The sequence below is a fragment of the Hydra vulgaris genome, chromosome 13 (assembly GCF_038396675.1).
Source record: "Hydra vulgaris chromosome 13, alternate assembly HydraT2T_AEP".
NCBI lineage: Eukaryota > Metazoa > Cnidaria > Hydrozoa > Anthoathecata > Hydridae > Hydra > Hydra vulgaris.
In genome coordinates, this window is record NC_088932.1 from 35852501 (window position 1) to 35870559 (window position 18059).

At 29.1% G+C, this 18059-nt stretch overlaps 1 protein-coding gene across 6 annotated transcripts in view; it reads right to left on the bottom strand.

Annotated features, from left to right (window-relative positions):
* The window catches only part of LOC100205249 (semaphorin-1A), a 66987-nt gene that overhangs the window by 41869 nt on the left and 7059 nt on the right, over nt 1–18059 (bottom strand). For all 6 annotated transcript variants that reach the window (XM_065815540.1, XM_065815543.1, XM_065815542.1 and 3 more), the window contains exons 3-12: nt 12051–12141; nt 3126–3168; nt 2853–2978; nt 2614–2710; nt 2273–2392; nt 1099–1190; nt 919–951; nt 677–806; nt 410–488; nt 78–216 (exon numbers count right to left, since the gene is read on the bottom strand). In XM_065815540.1, the coding sequence (XP_065671612.1) occupies nt 78–216; nt 410–488; nt 677–806; nt 919–951; nt 1099–1190; nt 2273–2392; nt 2614–2710; nt 2853–2978; nt 3126–3168; nt 12051–12141 (950 nt within the window). The remainder of the gene's footprint in view (nt 1–77; nt 217–409; nt 489–676; nt 807–918; nt 952–1098; nt 1191–2272; nt 2393–2613; nt 2711–2852; nt 2979–3125; nt 3169–12050; nt 12142–18059) is intronic.

An 18059-nucleotide genomic window follows, 5' to 3' on the forward strand; every position in this document is an offset into this window, starting at 1 on the left:
ATAATGTTTTTTCTTCTTCAGCCATTTGATTTAGTAGTAATTAAAACTTTAAATAAAAATAGCATTCTAGCAACTACCTTTCCTCTAGAGAGTTCACTTCTTAAAGGGGGCATATCTTGTTTATACCCAGATATGTCTTTTAACGGACTAGTGTTAAAAGTTTTAACAATTTCTGTTACTTGGTAACGACAAAACGCAGAAATGGTGCCAGTTTCGCTAAATTTTTATATGAATATAATTAATGATGAATTAAAAATAATTTAGCATGAATCTTATTCTTATTACTTGTTGTTTTAAATGTTTGCTTTTTTTTTATACTTGAAACTTTTTCTTCAATAAAAATAAAGGGCTGATCAATTTATGGCAACAAAATTTCTATCATATTAAAAATGGTTATTTATAGCTATACCGTGACTCTGTAAATATGGCATATATAAATTTTTCAGATTTATTATCAGTGCTTGTTAAAGTAACTTCATAAGAAAAAGCTAAAAAAAGATAAGAACATATATTAAGAATGTATAATGCAATAACATCAAAAAAAGTATAAAATTTAAAACCTAAGTTATAAAAAGTATATAAAATTACTAATATGAAATACTAATATTATGTCAGTTATTTTATTTAAAACTGGCAAAAGTTTTAAAATTTATTATTTATTACAACAATTTTATACCTAGCTGATCGTAATAAAAGGAAACTTTTTTATTCCCATTCAAGACTTCCTTTTTACAGACAAGCCTACTTTTCAAAAAGGTTACAAATCGTGCACTTGCATATGAAGTAATAGGTCCTCCTTCATCATACTAAAAAAATTTTTTGCAAAATAACTTTAAAATATGTATAAATATATAAACCTAAACAATGTGCATAACTGACAAAATTATTATTATAAATACATCTTGAATTGAAGCTTACCTTGCAAATTCTGGCTACATTCGATATGTATATCTGATAATAAAATTAAAAAAATAACGTAAATTTTATAATAGTTATAAACTATTATTTGTAAAATATTATTTGTTTAGTAAAATATATTATAAAGAAATAATATTTTCTCATTAAACTATTAGAAATCAAATAAATCTTTTAGAATACTTCTCTCGCATCAAGCTTCATTACTTCCTTGAAAAAAAAGTATATATATTGTGAATCATCAAATTCATAAGTAGATATGAATGTAGCACCATCTAAAAAAATGTTTATATATATATACATATATATACATATATATATACACATATATATACATATATATATACACATATATATATATACATATATATATATATATATATATATATATATATATATATATATATATATATATATATATATATATATATATATATATATATATATATATATATATATATATATATATATATATATATATATTACTGATCTATTAGGAATTTAAATAAAAATTAGTTTTGCAGATTTTATCTTAATTATTTTATTTAGAATTAATAAAGTGTTCGTATTTTCTGTTTATTAAAACACATTAAAACACTTTGTGTTTCTATTAAATAAAACGTTTGTTTCAATGCTGTATTTTTTAAATTAATTTGTTTAAAATTATAAAAATAGTTTGTTTTGTCATTTTAATTTTAATTATTGTATTTAAAATAGCAAATAAAATTATGTTTAAAATTCTGAGGACAGTAAAAAATTGCTGAATGGCTAGGTTAGCATTGCCGAATGCCGACCTAAACTCCAAAGGCTGATATATATATATATATATATATATATATATATATATATATATATATATATATATATATATATATATATATATATATATATATATATATATATATATATATATATATATATATATATATATATATATGAGAGAGAGAAATTGTCAAATTGTCATATATTTATGTAGCACCATTAGGGAAAAATCTTTCAAGAAAAATCTTTCAAAGTTCTAATAACTTATTATTAATGACTAACTTGCAAGGTCTTGTTGACCATAGTCATTTAAAACTTAACAAATTTTAGTCTAACCTAATTATAGTGAATTAGACCATAAGTTGCACTTCATCTTATCTCTCTCATAAGACTAAAACAGTCTTAATTTTAACAAAATAATGTTGAAAAATTTTGGTCTTTAAAAAATCCTCTTGAATTAAATTATTTTTTTTATTTTTTTTTTTAATAATGATTTAAAAAAAAATTTAAACTATATTCAGTATATATATATTAAGTTTGGGTGTCCAAATTAAAAACTAAACTTATTCAAAATTTTACTGATGATGTAACTTACCTGAAATTTGTGATGATACTGTTTTTATACGAGCTGTATCACTGTCATCAACATCAGGATATTTAAACTTAGATATTCCAGAAGATACACTGTACATACCAGTTGAGAAAACAAATGGTTCTAGATATAGTAAATTGCAATGTAATGCTGGGAATTTGAAAAGCTGCAAACCACAAGCCACAAATTGAAATTGGAACTTATTATTTAATTTATATTTTACATTTCTTTATAAAAATAACATAAAAATAAAATAATAAATATAACTGTTAAATATATTATTAACATTTTTAATATATTAAAACATGCATAAATTTTAAAAAACAAATTAGTTTTTTTTTTACTTGTCAATATCATTTTGTTGTATTCCCCTGACTTGTATGCAGGTGCAAGTTTGTGTCCGTAATCTGACCATGCAGAATCCAATAATAAATTGGATTTCTAAAAAATAAAAAAAAATAAACTTCACAATAAGAGAATAATATAGAGAAATAATATAGATGATTTACAAACAAAATAGTTGAGAATAATATAGCAAATAATATAATATAGCAACACTTTTTTTTTAATACAAAAAAAGTACATTAAATCTCCAACATGAGCTATATGCTTTATTTGATGCACAAGTGATCAAGAGGTTTGAATCAGATATCATTGAAGTTACTCTATCAGTTTTTGAAGGATCTGGCTGATTTGGCATAGATTGCTTCTAATTAAAAAAATTTATAAACAATAAAAAATATATATATATCTTTACAAACTATTATAAGAATATATACAAATTTTTTTAAACATAATATTGCAAATAAACACAAACAAAACATAAATTCAAAACAAAAAATAAATTAATGTTAACCTTAGTTATTTTAAGATCTAAGGAGACGGCATACAAAATATTTCTAAAAAAAAACAAAAAACAATACATATTATATTGATGCACTCAGGTGTGCTTACACTCAGGTGTGCTTACACTCAGGTGTGCTTACACTCAGGTGTGCTTACACTCAGGTGTGCTTACACTCAGGTGAGCTTACACTCAGGTGTGCTTACAAACAGATTTTTGTGCTTCAACTACTTTTAAAAAACATTTTTAAACATTTTTTATCATCAAATTATTAGAAATTGAATAAAATGTTAAAGTACTTCTCTTGTATGAAACTGCATCAAAAGTATTTTAAGAAAACTAATTTTAATCTATTAAAATGCTTGGGGTTTAATACTTGTTAAAATAGTTCTCTTCTATAAACTTTTTTAGTTTATTTGTGGGGCGAAATTCTTCCTTTTTTTTGTGTTTTTTTGTGAACACATCTTCACTTAGCTATTATTCATCTATTCATTAAAATGAAATTTATAAAGAATCTTAATACTTTCACTTTCAGTTATTAAAACATTTTTCAATATGTCATCTTACTGGATACCTATTGAAAACAGTTAAACAGTTTTTTAGTTTAATTTTATTTGACAATAATTTTTCTTTATTTCTATTAAATAAATAATATAATAATATGATATAATAGTTATATTTATTACAATTACTTTTTATTTAAATCAATTAAAAAATATAAATTCGCTTTATGAGAATACTGCAATATAAATAAAATTATTATGTGTATATAATAATGTGTGCAACATAAAAATTTGTGTAATGAAAAATTAAACCTGTTTTGTTTACTTTTTATTTTTGATACATTATTACAGTCTAGGTTACCAGGACCCTGACTGGGGCTAGGACATAATGTATCATAAATTATTTTTGTATTTGTGTATGTGTGTAATATTACAAACAAACATATATATATATATATATATATATATATATATATATATATATATATATATATATATACATATATATATATACATATATATATATATATATACATATATATATATATATATATACATATATATATACATATATATATATATACACATATATATATATATATATATATATATATATATATATATAATATATATATATATATATATATATATGTATACGTAAATATATACACATATAAATATATATATATTATATATATATATATATATATATATATATATATATATATATATATATATATATATATATATATATATATATATATATATATATATATATATATAGTTCTATAGTTTGTTGGCTTTAGGAAGAGCGGAAGGAAAAAAGTGATTCTTACGCCAACACATACGTCACTTTTAATTACTTTTGACTTTCGTCCAACATTTCCGTGTTGGACGAAAGTAAAAACCATTAATTTAATTACAAATTAATCGTTTTTTAAAAAAACCACAAAAACGCAAATTTAATTGACCAGAATGTTTTTAAAAACATTCTGAATGTTTTTATAACATTTTGAATGTTTTTAACAATATAAACAATGTTTTTATTTTTATTTTTTTTAATAAAATGTTTTTATTTTTATTTTTTTTAATAAAATGTTTTTATTTTTATTTTTTTTACTGTAAATCATGCGCGGAGTGTTGCTACATCGACTATCTTATAGCCTGACTCGCAAGGGAGTGCTGCTACATCGACTGACAAATAGCCTGACTCGCAAGGGAGTGCTGCTACATCGACTGACAAATAGCCTGACTCGCAAGGGAGTGCTGCTACATCGACTGACAAATAGCCTGACCCGCAAGGGAGTGCTGCTACATCGACTGAGGGTTTGGTTGGGGCAGGCAGTCTATCATTATTAAAAAAAAAAAATTCCGGTCTTGCATTTTAATTTTTACTTTTTGTCAACAAAATATGGAAAAAACTTTCGGACAACATCTAAGGGTTCTATATATATATATATATATATATATACATAAACACACACACATAAATACACACACACACACACACATGCACGCCTTATATGACTATGCATAATACTTTTATACATACTATATAAAATATGCATATATACAACTTGGCCATGGCTCTTTGCATGTTGTTTTGAGTAAGTGCATTTAAAAAATGTGCTAAATAAACAAATTTAAACTATAAAAATAAAAATAAACAAACTATACACTGAAAGAAAAAATAAAAACTAAAAAAAAAAAAAATACAAAACTAAATTAAAAAAATAAATATCTTAACAAATGATAAAATGAATATAAAAAAGAAAAAAAGAAAAACACAAAATTAAAATATGTTTTTATTTTAATTTAAAAGCAATTCACTACAAAAAATTTAGAAAAAATCAAAGTATTACTTCGAAACTTGATTATTTAGAAATTTTAAAGCTTTGATTGTTTTTAAATACAAAACAAGTAAAACATTTTAAAAAAATTATCTTTTTGCAAGATATGAACATTTATCCAATGCCGATATAACAGCTTTAGAAATAACACATTAATTGAAATGCTTTTAAATAAAATTAAGTTTGAACTACTAATTGAGACGTTTCTAGATTCAAAAATATATTAGTTTTATGCTTTTATTTTCTCTGGCTTATCCTTTATTTATTTTATTATTCCTTAAGTTTGTATCTCTTTTCAGTTTATAGTCTGTTTATTTTTAATTTTCTCTTTAAATTAGTTTGGTTTTGTCGGCGCATTTTTTAAAACACGCAAATTATCAATATATATGCAAATCTACTATAGTGTATATATATAAAAAATTATAGAAATCGTACGCCTTCCTAGCCAAGCCTGTCTATTAACTCAGCAGCAGTGAGGTTAAAACATGCATCAAATTTTGCTTTTGTGTTGTTTTTTTTAACATTTTAAGATCAACTTCAAGTTTTCCATTACGGTCTCCTAGCTGAAAACAAAAAATGTTATTAATATTTATATGCTTTTAATATTTATATGCTTCTAATGATATTCCTGATTTACTAAAACAATTTATAAAAATTTAGCCAGAAATGGAATTCTATCCTTTTGTTAGCATAGCAGTTAAAAAAACATAGCAGTTAAAAAAATTAAATATCTTTGGGCTCTTTTTCCAAGTCAGCAATCTGCTTTTTAACCTGGCTGTCACCAGTCAAGTTAACTTAACTATGCTTGCCTCCTGTGTACTTTTCATTTTTTAAATGTAAACTTTTGTTACACAAACATTGGTAGAAAAGCAGAAATCATTGGCAAAACTATTTTCAAGTGGGTATTGAGAGAGTATTGTAGGCAGTGTTGTTTGATGTCACAGAGTAATCATGTAACAGACTTAACCTTTCCAGAAGTAGTTTTGAAAGATATACCATACCTATATATATATATATATATATATATATATATATATATATATATATATATATATATATATATATATATATATATATATATATATATATATATATATATATATATATATATATATATATATATATATATATATATATATATATATATATATATATATATATATATATATATATATATATATATATATATATATATATATATATATATATATATATATATATATATATATATATATATATATATATATATATATATATATATATATATATATATATATATATATATATATATATATATATATATATATATATATATATATATATATATATATATATATATATATATATATATATATATATATATATATATATATATATATATATATATATATATATATATATATATATATATATATATATACACACAGAGTAATGCAAAGTTAGCAATAAAATTAAACAATCAATTTGTTAAATATAACTATATATAAAGACCTAGTTGTAAAAGTTGTAAACCAGCTTACACATACAGATCCTAATTATCAGCCATGTATTAGGATTGTAATTATCACCCTACTACCAATGACATGTAATTTAGTGCAACCTGCCTTATGTCCAACTGCCTTGTAAGATTTATGTTTCTAGACAAAGACTAGAAGAAGATAACTTAGTAAAGCCAGCCTTTGGTATCTCAACAAAAATACTTATTTAAGGCAGATGTTAAATGATCACAGCTACTACCTAATAAAAGCCTCCTGGAAAAGCTTTAGAGGTAAGCAAAAAATTTCTGTTGACAAGTAGGGTGGTCCAAAAAAATGAACTTGATCAGATTTCATCTCCACAACTCTAAATTTGTTCTATGCCAGATCTTGATAACTTCTACCAAATTTAAGGTTAATTAGTTGATGTTTAGAGGTTGCTCAAAGTTGGGCAATTTTCAATGTTTTACGAGTTATAATACAAAAGTTACATTCTCTTGAATGTCCAATTTTTACTCAAACCAATTTTGAAAGTAAAAAAGGATTAGCTAATTATTAAAGATGAAATGTTCCACTCACTGAAATAATTAAACCAATAAAAAAGGAAAAAGCAATTAATTAGGCAAGTAAATGAACAAAATTAAGTCAGCTTCAGTCATTTTAACCAAAGTGCTCTTGGAACAAGAAGGATAAGTTTTCCTGTGACAACGCACAAGCTGAAGTAGAAATTGCATTTGTTCCTCATTCCTTTTAAGAGAAGAAATGAATTGGGACATGAGTGCTATAGCGCTCTCGGCTGAATTGTTGACCTCTTTCATCACCAAAGCTGCTTTTATTAAATCTTGAAAGGACGGATCATTGATCCGTTCTGCAAGATCTTTTATCAAGAAACTTTCACCTTAATCTTTTCAATTGACCTGTAGAACATCAAAGATTTGATAGGTTTTCTGAGTAACACGCTGCGATCCCCATAGGACTGAGGGGGTCAGGAGTAGGGTCAAGGTATTTCATTGACTAAGCAGATGACAGGCAACAATGAAGGTTTTCCACCATTTTAGTTTTTATATCCAGTTCAATTCTGTCATCAAACAAAGACAAACAGACAAGTATTTCGGATAAATACCAAAGATGACGACTGAATGTAATTGATGTGATCTTCTCAACCATCACATTAGAGTATTTATGAAGTTCTTCGATCAACATAAGGTCATTGAGTGATGCCTTGACAGCCAGTGGTGCTTTATGCCAGAATCACAAGTAGACGAGGCTAACAAACAGAGTCAGCTCCTTCATATTGTGCTTTTCGATTTTGGTCAACTTGAACTGTTTGTTGAAAAGATATATTTTAATACTGTAGATTGCTTTTGACAGCTATCGCGCATGGTGGAATGCGCCTGGTGCACTAAAGGAAACTTTGGTTCCATCGACAGTCTCTTCACAGCCCAGAAAGACCAAGCAAAAACTTTTTAATCATTTGGCTGGGACTCTTCTAGAATGCCTTGCAAAATGTGATTATTTCTTTACGAAGATCCAAGGTATGCGCATTAAATATATCATCAGAGACTACATCCTAAAATAAGTTTTTTCAATAGATGACCTTTTCTGAAATCTTTTAAATATAGCAACATAGGGTCTTCCAGTGGCTCCAAATAAAGTGCTAAAGGCACGTGCAAGAACAAGCTCTAAAACATAATGCTGACAGACCAAGTCTTTGCCACAGGAATCCTAAACAAACGTGCATGCACCATTTGTTGTTGATTGTATTGCCAATGTTTGTAGCAGTCGCTTGCTTGCGGTTCTTGCAGTATGAATGTTGAATAGAACTTCTTGACAAAGTCATGGTATTGACATCATGCCCAGAGTCATTGCAACTGCTAAAACAATACATGTTACACCTCTGCCGGGTATATTAACTCTGTCCAGAACTCCAGCAACATTTGGATCTACGAGTATATTGACTTTGGTTTGTTTTGGTTTAAAGGATGGACTACCAGGTTGAAACTCAACATCCAAACTGGAGAAGCTAGAACAAGAAGATGACAAGATACTGAATTGAAGTCCTGACACTTCAGTTGTTTTAACATATTCCACTGGATTGCAAGATACATCAGAATTTGAAAGAGACGAGGTGGATGGCATACACAGGGTGTTAACCAGGAATAACTTTGATACAGCGTTTTGACAAAATTGGGAATTTGTAAAACTATTTTCCAATCCTTTTAAGAGTATTCTTTTAAATATATGATTCTTTTTTAATGGTGGGTATTAAATGGCAATTTGTATAGTAATATAGCGAATAATGTTCAATAAAAATCTCCGCAGAAGAACTAATGATCTTCTGCTTAAATTATTTTATGGACGAACCCTTTAAAAGACTTACTGTAATATCCGTAATTGATCAAAACTTCAAAGGTATCTGACAAAGGTGGCTTCTCAATATTTATGTTGACAAAGCACATGTACTACTTGAAGTAGAGTTTGCAGTTAGAGTTAGTAAGTTATTTAACTTTTCAGCCGAAAAGAGCAAAACTTTTAAAGAAATAGCATTTGCAGGCGTTAAACCAAACAATTTTGTTATTTTTTTAGATTGTATTCTATTTCTTACTAACTTTTTTATATAATATTTGCTGTTGTTGGAACGCATTGCAAAAAATTATTTGAAAAATGAGTTTTACAAGCAATTTGCTGAGAAAATCCCTGATATCGCTGGGAAAATCCCAATTCTCAAGTTTTTTCTGAGAGACATTTTCACAGTTATGCAATCGCGAAGTTATACCAATAACGGCGATTTTATTTCAAGTTTTACACAATTAATAAATTAGAGTTTTTTATGTTATTTTTCAATTAGTTTTTAAAAGTAATTAATTTTCAATAATTTTTAGAATTATTATTAAACTTTAATTTGGCAAACCTTATTTGGAGAATGGGATTTTTTCACGGTTATATTGGGGATTTAATTTTTTTGAGCATTTGGGAATACTGCATTTGACAGGGCCCCACAGGGATAGTTTACACCCTGATACAGCTACTTGCTGAAAATGTTGACACAGCCGAGTCAATGAAGTGATCACTGTGGTCTGATTAGTTTTGATGAAAAAGTGTTGAATGGTTGTTCTCAAGCACATTTCCTCTCCTCCTTTGCCAGTAAAGTATCGATACTAACCATACTGCAGGATGAGACATCATTCCTCTGCATAAGAAGAAACTTCCTCAATTTTTATTGTTGTTAATGCGTCACTAGTGGCAACATCAAAAAAGAGGCGAAGGTGGTCACTGAATGCTTCTTGGTTTTCTGATCTTGCTCTTTGTTTCTAGTTTAGATTTTTTTTCCAGTTTTTTATAGTTATCATATCGCTTAATCAAGATTCGAACTCTTGCATGAGGTAGAATAGATTTAAACTTGTGGAGATTAGTTCTGAATAAAAAAATTTGTATCATCGTTTCATATCTATTTGTAGTGTAGGTTTGAATCCTCTGATTATCACCTAATCACTTTTCTTTTTGCTCTTTAATGTTCTTCTTCTTCAAGACTGCACTTTTTTGATGTTATTTCTAATCAAATTGATCCTACTTTTTCTTAATATCTCTCTTTCAATAATGTAATTAGTGACTTTGGTGTTTATTAAACTGAATAGTTTGGCTTTTTTCTTAAACTCTTACTCAAATAGTTAACTTGATGAGTTGTTTTCTAGACAACCTTAATCACTTTCACTCCATGATTTGTACTTTGTCTCTAACCTTAGTTTGTGCTGAGTTTCTCAATAAAATTTTTTATCTTCTACATCAGATTAACCCTATTATAACATTACTTGCTACTACCAAAGGCTGGATTCTTTTTGAGATTTTCTTTGTGATGGTCTTTAAACTGTTGTTTTTAGCATCTTAGATAATAATTCTTCCTCCATTATATTCTCAAGGATCTAGGCAGGCATGATATGTTTGATTGACTGGAACACTGTTGTCATATTTAGGCTGGTTCTTCTAAAGTTTCATTTTAAAACACATTGCAAATGTTGTTAGACCTATTCTAGTTTTTAAGCTTGAGCATCAGTCCATTCATCATCATCATCATCATCATCATCATCATCATCATCATCATCATCATCATCATCATCATCATCATCATCATCATCATCATCATCATCATCATCATCATCATCATCATCATCATCATCATCATCATCATCATCATCATCATCATCATCATCATCATCATCATCATCATCATCATCATCATTATCATCATCATCATCATCATCATATATTTATATATATATATAAATTTAATTTAAGAAAAAATACTTTTAGATTTTATAAATACTTATGCAGTCCTTGCCCAGGTTAACCTTTGTCTTATCAAAACTAATCAAATACCAGCCCTGGTAGTTTACGATTTACTGGTTTTGTATAAAAGCACAATGATAATTCAAAAAACATATTTATGATGCTTTTTCACATTTTCAACTCTCTACCCTATCATTTTTTCCAAGTACAACTTATAAACTCTATAAGAAAGCTAGAAAAAATTGAGCTAAATCAATGTCTGAATTTGTAACTAACTTTCAATTGATCATTGACTGGGATGCAAAAATAGTTTTGGGGTTATAATTCCTATTTATGCAAAAACAATATCTTTTATAAATAGCTAACTTCTATAAATACACTTATATAAACATACTTTTATAATATAACTTATATAAAAACACTTTTAAATTATAAGTTAAGAATTACAAAAAATTATTAAATTCTTCAAAAATAATATTTGATATTTTACCAATGCCATTGGTAAAATATCCATTATTTTTGTTTTAGTTAACTTTTTTTTTCTTTTTTTTATTTGAAAAAAAAAGTACTAAAACTAAAAAAAACTAAACTTTGTTATAAATAAAATGTTGACAATAAAAATTAAGAGATTTAAATAAGCAGATTCAAAAATAAAACTAAAATTGAAAGAAAATATTTCTATATATTTATAAATTAACAAAGCAACTTATTTGCAAAGTAAAAAGAATGAAATCTAGAATCTATTTATAAAATAAGTCATAAAAATTGTTCGAATTAATTCCAAAAATATTATACACATAAAAAAAGTATTAAGTAATATCTTACAATGTACTAAAAATGATTTGATTATTTTCTTTGTCTAGCATCAGGTTATTAACCTCTTCAAGCTTTTCATTGAATAAATGTATATTTGAATCTAAACATTAAGATTAGAAACTTAATAAACTTACAAATCAGTCAAAATTAAAAAACATTTAAATTTGTGTAATTGCAATCAATAACATTTAAAACTTTTATATAAATGACTGTTATTATATAAATGAACAGCTATATATTGTAATCAAACAATTTCCATCAATTAGGGCATTACAAATCAATTTGAATTATCTAACAAGAATCACCTAATGTTTAACTTAATATTTTCTTCTCTAAAAAGTAATATGCAGATAATATAATCCAATTTTGGTACTAGAAGAAAATGATTGTGTTTAGAGATTACTGTGATCTGAGAAGACTGTGATTAAAGGTTACTACTAGTTTTATATTCATTAAGACATTTTTGTGAATCTATTATCTTGGAAAAAATCAACATTCACATGATATTTGTTATAGATAAAAATCTAGTAATTACTCCAATAAAATTCAAGCATGCATGCATGCATACATGTATGTATGTATGTATGTATGTATGTATGTATGTATGTATGTATGTATGTATGTATGTATGTATGTATGTATGTATGTATGTATGTATGTATGTATGTATGTATGTATGTATGTATGTATGAATGTATGTATGTATGTATGTATGTATGTATGTATGTATGTATGTATGTATGTATGTATGTATGTATGTATGTATGTATGTATGTATGTATGTATGTATGTATGTATGAATGTATGTATTAGGGTGTCCATTATTTTTCAAAGTTTTTATTTTCTAATGTATAGGTTTTAGTTTTGTTTATTTGCTTATAAAGCACACTTAAAAAATTTTGACCTTATTTGGAGTACAATAATCTTACCAACTTGCACCAAATCATGTTCATACAAATTGCACAACAGTTGCGCTTACTCGCGTTATTTATTAAAAGGATAGATATGCCTAAAGTGGTTATTACAATGACGCAAAATTGATAATTGAAAGTAAATAATTATCTTGATAATTTGGTACCAATTGATAATACGGTACAATCTCTCTAATTCGAATCTCCTTAATTCGAAAACCTCCATAATTCGATTAAATGCAAAGTAAGAAAAATTAACTTTCTATAATTCGAAAATCTCTCTAATTCAAACTTTTATTTTTCCCCATAAAATTCGAATTAGAGAGATTGTAAAAACCGCTGTGACATTGTAAAAACCGCTTTAAGCAAATCCACAGTTTTTTAATATTTTTGTAAAAAATAAAACACTTAATGTTTTATTTTTAAGAAATGGCAGTGAAATTAAAAACCAAAAAAAAAAATTCTCAGATAGTGACATGAATTATCAAATAACAGGCGCAAAGTTACCGTCTAACCAATAAGTTCTGGCAGTACTTTTTTTTAACATTTGCAAGTTAAATTGACTGTTAGTGAAAACGCAAACACCATTCAAGAATGTATTTTATTTTGGGAAAAAGCTAGAATCTCTACCAGAGCTATACCTAAATGTGTAAAAGAACTGTAGATCTTCACCATGTTTATAGAGAGTTGCAAAAAAACTCCAAAAATAAACAAACAAGATGTTTACAAGCACCAAGAGGAGGGCTTTCGAAACAATTTAAATAAAAATACAAAGTTTATCGTCATCTCTTACTGCACGAGATTTTATACAAACGCAAGAGCATCACGATCAACACACCAGCATCGATGAAAGTCTTGAGGAACCCTTACCATCAACCTTTTAAATGGTAAGTAATGAAACTACGACAAAAAGAGGAAGGAAGAACTATATCACATTTTAGACATAAAGGATTCTGTCTACTTCAGACTGTAGTAGAAGTACTAGATCTGAGCTGTGATGATTTCTCAATAAACAAATCATCCATTCAATGCATTCGCACACAAAGTAGAAAAGATCAAGCGGAATTTATAAAATCAGATTTTGAGAATAATATGCCTGAAATGGTGACTGTTCACTGGGATGGGAAATTATTACCTGGAATAGACATAAGAAGTTCTAAAGAAGAAAGTCTGACAATTTTAATTTCATTTGAAGTAAAAGAACAACTACTGACTGTACCCAAACTGGAGAGCTTTTCAGACCAAGATCAAGCTGCAGCTGTGTTAAACACACTTTATGACTGGTACCTTGATGACAAAGTACAAATAATATGCTGTGGCACAACAGCGTCTAACACAGGACCATTAAAAGGAGCTTGTGTACTTTTGGAACAAAAACTAGACAGGGAATTACGAATTTAAGAAAAACTATTGTATGTGATGATTATTGCAAAAAACTATTGTATGTGATGATTATTGGGAACTGATTGAACTATCTGTTATTTTTTTAGGAGGTGATGAGAAAAAAGTTAAAATCAGACCTCCTAGAGCAATGCATCAAGCAAGATGGATGGCTAGAGCTATTTACTCTTTAAAGATCAGATCAGATCTATGTCAGATCAGGTTATCCTGCTACTGGTAACATGTAACCCAGTACAATCTGCTTCATGTCCTGCTGCCTTGTAGGATATGCCTTTTTAGGCAAAGGCTAGGAGATGCCAACTCCGATTTAAAACACCCCCTGCCTTGGGGCTCTTGGTTGAGTAAAGGCTAGAGATGGTGTCTCGATAAAAATACTCATCTTGGGCAGATGTTAAATGCACCCAGCTACTGTCATGTAGAAGGTCTCCTAGGCAAAGACTTAAGGGGTAAACAGATTCTATCTGTTGACCAGCCTCGCACCCCTTCTTCATCTATTAGGCTGGCGCAGATGTATTTTTAATACATTGTTTCCAGTTTAGGATGTTGAATGCTGGATCTTCTTGACTCAATGCATGGGTTTGCTTGTGTCACTGTTTTTATGACTAGGCAACTCATTCTATTATCTCCTTATGAGGGTACAGCTCTAAAACTCAGTTTTATGGTTCTGAGGCCGGCTGGTAGTCAGGTTTCCCGAACTCTGTGGTAGCTCTCAGAGAGGCTGATTCCATCAACAGCTGAAAAATATCAAAGTATTAACAGTGCCATGTTGCGCATGGATGGTGTCCCTGTTTGTACTTTTGGTGTGCATTGCGGAGGCCGCATTTGGAGCCCTTTGTTACGGCTTAGGGTTTATTAGTAGTAATGAGGCAATTGCTTGGGCTATTAAACGGTGTTCTGAGTACTATCTATGCTTTGAGTCAAGTTCTTCAATCTAATTTAAAAATGAATAAAGTACCAAAAACTATAAAACACAAAAAACCATCATCATCACCAAGTTCTCTAAACCTATCATTCACTAATATTCGTGGTCTTCGAAGTAACTTTTCTTCTGTTGAGTCTTATCTCTTGCAAAGTTCACCAGACCTACTTGCTCTTTGTGAGACTAATTTGAGTTCGGCTGTCTCATCTTGTGATCTTAGTGTTGATGGTTATCTTCCTCTGATTCGTAAAGACTCCAATAGTCACATGCTTGGCCTGGGCATTTACATTCGTAAGAATTCACCTGTTTGTCGTGAAACTAGGTTTGAATCCACAGACTATTCTTTCATGTGCTTTCGTTTAGCACCACTTCACTCTATTGCCTTTCTCTTTGTTCTATATCGCTCTCCTTCATCTCAAGACTGCAGTCTTTTTGATGTTATTTCTGATCATATTGACCAAGCCCTCTCTCTTTATCCATCAGCTAATATAGTTGTTGTCGGTGACTTTAATGCTCACCACTCTGAATGGCTTGGCTCTAGTGTCAGTGATTCTGCAGGCATTAAAGCCCACAACTTTTGCCTTTCTCAATCCCTAACTCAAATAGTCAACTTTCCAACTCGCTTTCCTGACAACCCGAATCATTTACCTTCTCTACTCGACTTATGTCTTGTTTCTGATCCTAGTCAGTGCTCAGTTTCTCCGCATTCACCCTTAGGTTCTTCTGATCACAGTTTGATCTCTCTAAAACTAATATCTCATTCTTCTTCATCACCTGAATCCCCCTATTACCGAACCTCTTTCAACTACAGTAAAGCTGACTGGGATTCTTTCCGTGACTTTCTTCGTGATGGCCCTTGGGTAGAAATCTTTCAACTTCCTGTCGACAAATGTGCTTCTTACATAACTTCGTGGATTCAGGCTGGCATGGAATCTTTTATTCCCTCTCGACGATTCCAGGTCAAGCCTCACTCTCCTCCATGGTTTTCCTCACACTGTGCTGCTGCGATTGCCAATCGAAACCATTACTTCCATATCTATCAGCAAAACAATTCTCCAGAAAACAGACGTCTGTTTATTACTGCTAGAAACAACTGTAAAAAGGTTTTGTCTAACGCCAAAACCCGCTATTCTCAGGTCATGAAATCTCGTATCTCATCTCAAAAATTAGGCTCTCGTGACTTCTGGAGAATCTTTAATAATATCAATAATAAGGGCAAATCTATAATTCCACCTCTCTTGTATGGTTCAGACTTTGTCACCTCACCTAAAGACGAAGCCGAACTGTTTGCTAAAAACTTTTCATCAATATCATCTCTTGATTCCACTAATTGCGTTCTACCTGATATTGCCAACAAACAGGTTGATCCATTGCTTGACATTCATATCACTCCAGCATCTGTATCTAAAGTGATTTCCTACTTAGACTCTTCTACAGCTTGTGGCCCAGACAACATACCTGTTATTGTCTTGCAGAAGTGTTCTCCGGAGCTGTCGTCTATACTCTCAAAACTATTCAACAAGTGCTTATCAGAGTCTTATTTTCCAGCCTGCTGGAAAGCCGCATCTGTTATCCCTATCTTCAAAAATTCTGGAGAGCGATCCGATTCATCTAACTACCATCCCATAAGTCTTCTTCCTATCATAAGCAAGGTTTTTGAATCTTTAATTAACAAACACTTAATTTCTCATCTTGAATCTAATAACTTACTTTCTGACCATCAATATGGATTTCGATCTTCTCGTTCTACAGCTGATTTGCTAACAGTAATAACTGACAGGTTTTATCGTGCATTAGATGAAGGTGGAGAGGTTAAGGCCATCGCTCTTGACATTTCAAAAGCGTTTGATAAAGTTTGGCATGCTGGTCTTCTCCATAAGCTTTCTTCTTATGGTGTATCCGGCAACATCTTCAAGATCATTGAATCCTTCCTTTTCAATCGTAGCATAAAAGTTGTCCTCGATGGACAACACTCTTCTTCTTATTCTGTAACTTCAGGGGTTCCTCAAGGTTCTATCCTTGGCCCTATACTATTTTTAATTTACATTAACGATCTTCCAGATATTCTCACATCTAAGGTGGCATTGTTTGCTGATGATACTACCATTTATTCTTGTCGTGATAAGAAACCAACACCCTCTGATTGCTTGGAGGGGGCATTTGAGCTTGAAAAGGATCTCACTTCCGCTACAGCATGGGGCTCACAGTGGCTAGTGAACTTTAATTCAGATAAAACTCAATTTTTTTCAGCCAATCGTTATCGCAATAATTTAGATCTTCCTATATTTATGAACGGTGATGTACTCGATGAGTCACCTACTCTTCATCTTCTTGGATTAACTCTTACTTCGAATCTTTCTTGGAAACCATATATCAAATCGGTTGCAAAATTAGCATCTGCTAAGGTTGCATCTCTTTATCGAGCTCGCCACTTTCTTACTCTGGATTCTATTCTCTATCTCTATAAATCTCAAATCCGGCCTTGTATGGAATACTGTTGCCATATCTGGGGCGGATCTTCTAATGATGCCCTTTCTCTTTTAGACAGGGTTCAAAAACGCATTGTAAACATAGTTGGACCTGCTCTTGCAGCCAACCTTCAACCGTTATCACATCGTCGTAATGTTGCTTCTCTTTCTCTTTTCTACAAATACTATAATGGACACTGCTCTAAAGAGCTAGCGTCTCTTGTGCCATCTACTAAAATTCATTCTCGTGTTACTCGTCATTCAATTAAGTGTCATCCTTTTTCTGTGACTGTTCCTAAGTGCTCCAAAAACGCTTATT